General features: G+C 36.6%; 1 protein-coding gene across 1 annotated transcript in view; it reads left to right on the top strand.

Annotated features, from left to right (window-relative positions):
- Window positions 1-1,878: 1,878 nt before the first annotated feature.
- LOC147472409 (pro-resilin-like) overlaps window positions 1,879-2,500 on the top strand; it is a 655-nt gene continuing 33 nt past the window's right edge. The window contains exons 1-2 of the mRNA XM_086552541.1: window positions 1,879-1,912; window positions 2,111-2,500. The exon at window positions 2,111-2,500 is cut by the window's right edge and continues 33 nt beyond it. Of these exons, the coding sequence (XP_086408667.1) occupies window positions 1,901-1,912; window positions 2,111-2,476 (378 nt within the window). The 5' untranslated portion in view covers window positions 1,879-1,900 and the 3' untranslated portion in view covers window positions 2,477-2,500. The remainder of the gene's footprint in view (window positions 1,913-2,110) is intronic.

Here is a 2,500-nt window from a genome sequence, read left to right as displayed (position 1 = left end):
GCAGATGAACTACAACAATTAATAAGCGATTTGAATAAGGAAAGTCTGAAGATTGGCCTTAAAATGAACATGAAAAAGACTAAAGTCATGTTCAACAGTCGAACCCCAGTTAAGCAAATACAAATACAAGGCGAGGTACTAGAAGCAGTGAACGAGTATGTATACCTAGGACAACTCATTCAGTCGAGTACATCCTGCGAAGCCGAGATAAAACGGCGAATCAGGCTAGGTTGGAGTGCCTTCGGTAAACATAGTAATATATTACGAAGTAGTCTGCCACTATGTCTAAAGAGAAAGATTTTTGACCAATGCGTCCTCCCGTCATGACATATGGATCAGAGACATGGACTACGACCAAGGCACTCGAGAGGAAATTAGTAAGCGCCCAAAGAGGAATGGAAAGGCTTATGCTAGGAGTTAGCTTAAGAGACAAGAAAAGGGCCACATGGATTAGGCAGCAAACAAAAGTAGAGGATATACTCAAGACCATCAAAAAGAAAAAGTGGCAGTGGGCTGGACACATATATCGGAGACAGGACAACAGGTGGACAAAGAAAACAACAGAATGGGTAATACACGACACAAAAAGACCCAGGGCAAGACCAATGACTAGATGGCGGGATGAAATAGCAAAATTCGCAGGAGTAAACTGGAATCAGAGGACACAAGACCGGAATGACTGGAAAAGATTGAGAGAGGCCTACGTCCTGCAGTGGATTGATACAGGCTGAAGATGATGATGATGATGATATATATATATATATATATATATATATATATATATATATATATATATATATATATATATATATATATATATATGTGTGTGTGTGTGTGTGTGCGTGTGTTTGTGTGTACATGTATATATACATACACACATATGTATATGTAAATATATATGAATGAATGAATAAGTAAAAGAAATTTAAACATTTATTTATGCAGATATATGTATGTATACATATATATAGACATATATATATACATATATATATATATATATATATATATATATATATATATATATGTATATATATATATATGTATATATATATATATATATATATATATATATATGCACATCTGTTTTTGTTTGTGTGTGTGTGCGTGTAGACATATATACACATATATACAAATACATACATATATATTCATACATATATATATATATATGTGTGTGTGTGTGTGTGTATGTGTGTGTGTGTGTATGCATGTATGTATATGTATATACATTAACAGTGTCGATATTCTTTACAACTTACAGCTTGACTGATATATTAACTGGTGAAACTGGTGTGATTTCAATGACCAACGGTATTGTGGAGACGCGACAACGTAAATGGTGCAGTGAAGCGATATGTGCGAGACAGACATTTTACATTTCAAGATATTGCTTGAAGATGCTGTTTTATTTGGAAATCGTAGAGCATATATTACTCGTTTTCTTTGATGCTATATTTCACATAGGGGTTAAATCTGTCTGATATGATGACTATTAGTATCAGAATAGTCATTTCAATGGGAATTCAAAACTTCGCCAAAAAAAAAGAAAAAAAAAAGTAGCACATTTAGGTATTTGGCTTCTTACCAGCTTTGTTATAATCATTGCACGAATGGATTCCATATTTCTATTCATATATATATATATATATATATATATATATATATGATAATAACAACTTTCTATCTTGTGTGGTATTGATATTTCATATACATGCAGATTACAAGAAATATGCGTAACATCACCAAAGGAAAAACCCGACCTCAAGAAGACTCAAGGTAAACACGCTGAGTCAATTTTCCTGACGTCACAGTAAGGGCGGAGCTCCCTGTATGTTTTGTATAAAGGATAGGAATTTCTTTGACTTCGTTAGTCTTATCATACTCTCGGTCTGACAACATGGTTTTCAAAGTATGTACAATATTTAAATAAGATTTTTAGCCTCTCGTATTACCAATAATAATTTTGACCAATCTCATGATATTCAAGATATCATATTTGTATGCACCACTCAGGAAGTCTTCTAGTTCAGACTCTCCTAAACTCTTTCTAAATGCACTTCTAACTATTGATCCTCGAAATGCCTCTAACGAATTAATGGTACTGCAGGTACTAGCACTGGCCACCCTTGTGGTCGCCGCCATCGCCCTTCCAGAGAGTCAACCTACGTACGGATATCCAGCTCCCACGCCAGCTTCCGGACCCGCCAAGTACGATTTCAACTACGCCGTGAACGACCCACCATCTGGTAACGACTTCGGACATCAAGAAGCCCGTGACGGCGACAACACACAGGGATCCTACTACGTCCTACTTCCCGACGGTCGTCTACAGAAAGTCACCTACACTGTCAACGGAGACTCCGGTTACGTGGCTGATGTCACCTACGAGGGAGAGGCTCAGTATCCAACCCCACAAGCCACTTATGGACCACCTCAACCTTCATACAAGCCACCCACTCCATCCTACGCTTAAAGAATAGCATGAAGGATATTTATT

Source organism: Penaeus japonicus, unplaced genomic scaffold, assembly GCF_977035675.1.
Source record: "Penaeus japonicus unplaced genomic scaffold, GWHDUDI00000001_assembly GWHDUDI00000002, whole genome shotgun sequence".
Classification (NCBI taxonomy): Eukaryota; Metazoa; Arthropoda; class Malacostraca; order Decapoda; family Penaeidae; genus Penaeus; species Penaeus japonicus.
Note: the sequence above shows the minus strand (reverse complement) of the source record. Positions and strands in the feature narration are given on the sequence as shown.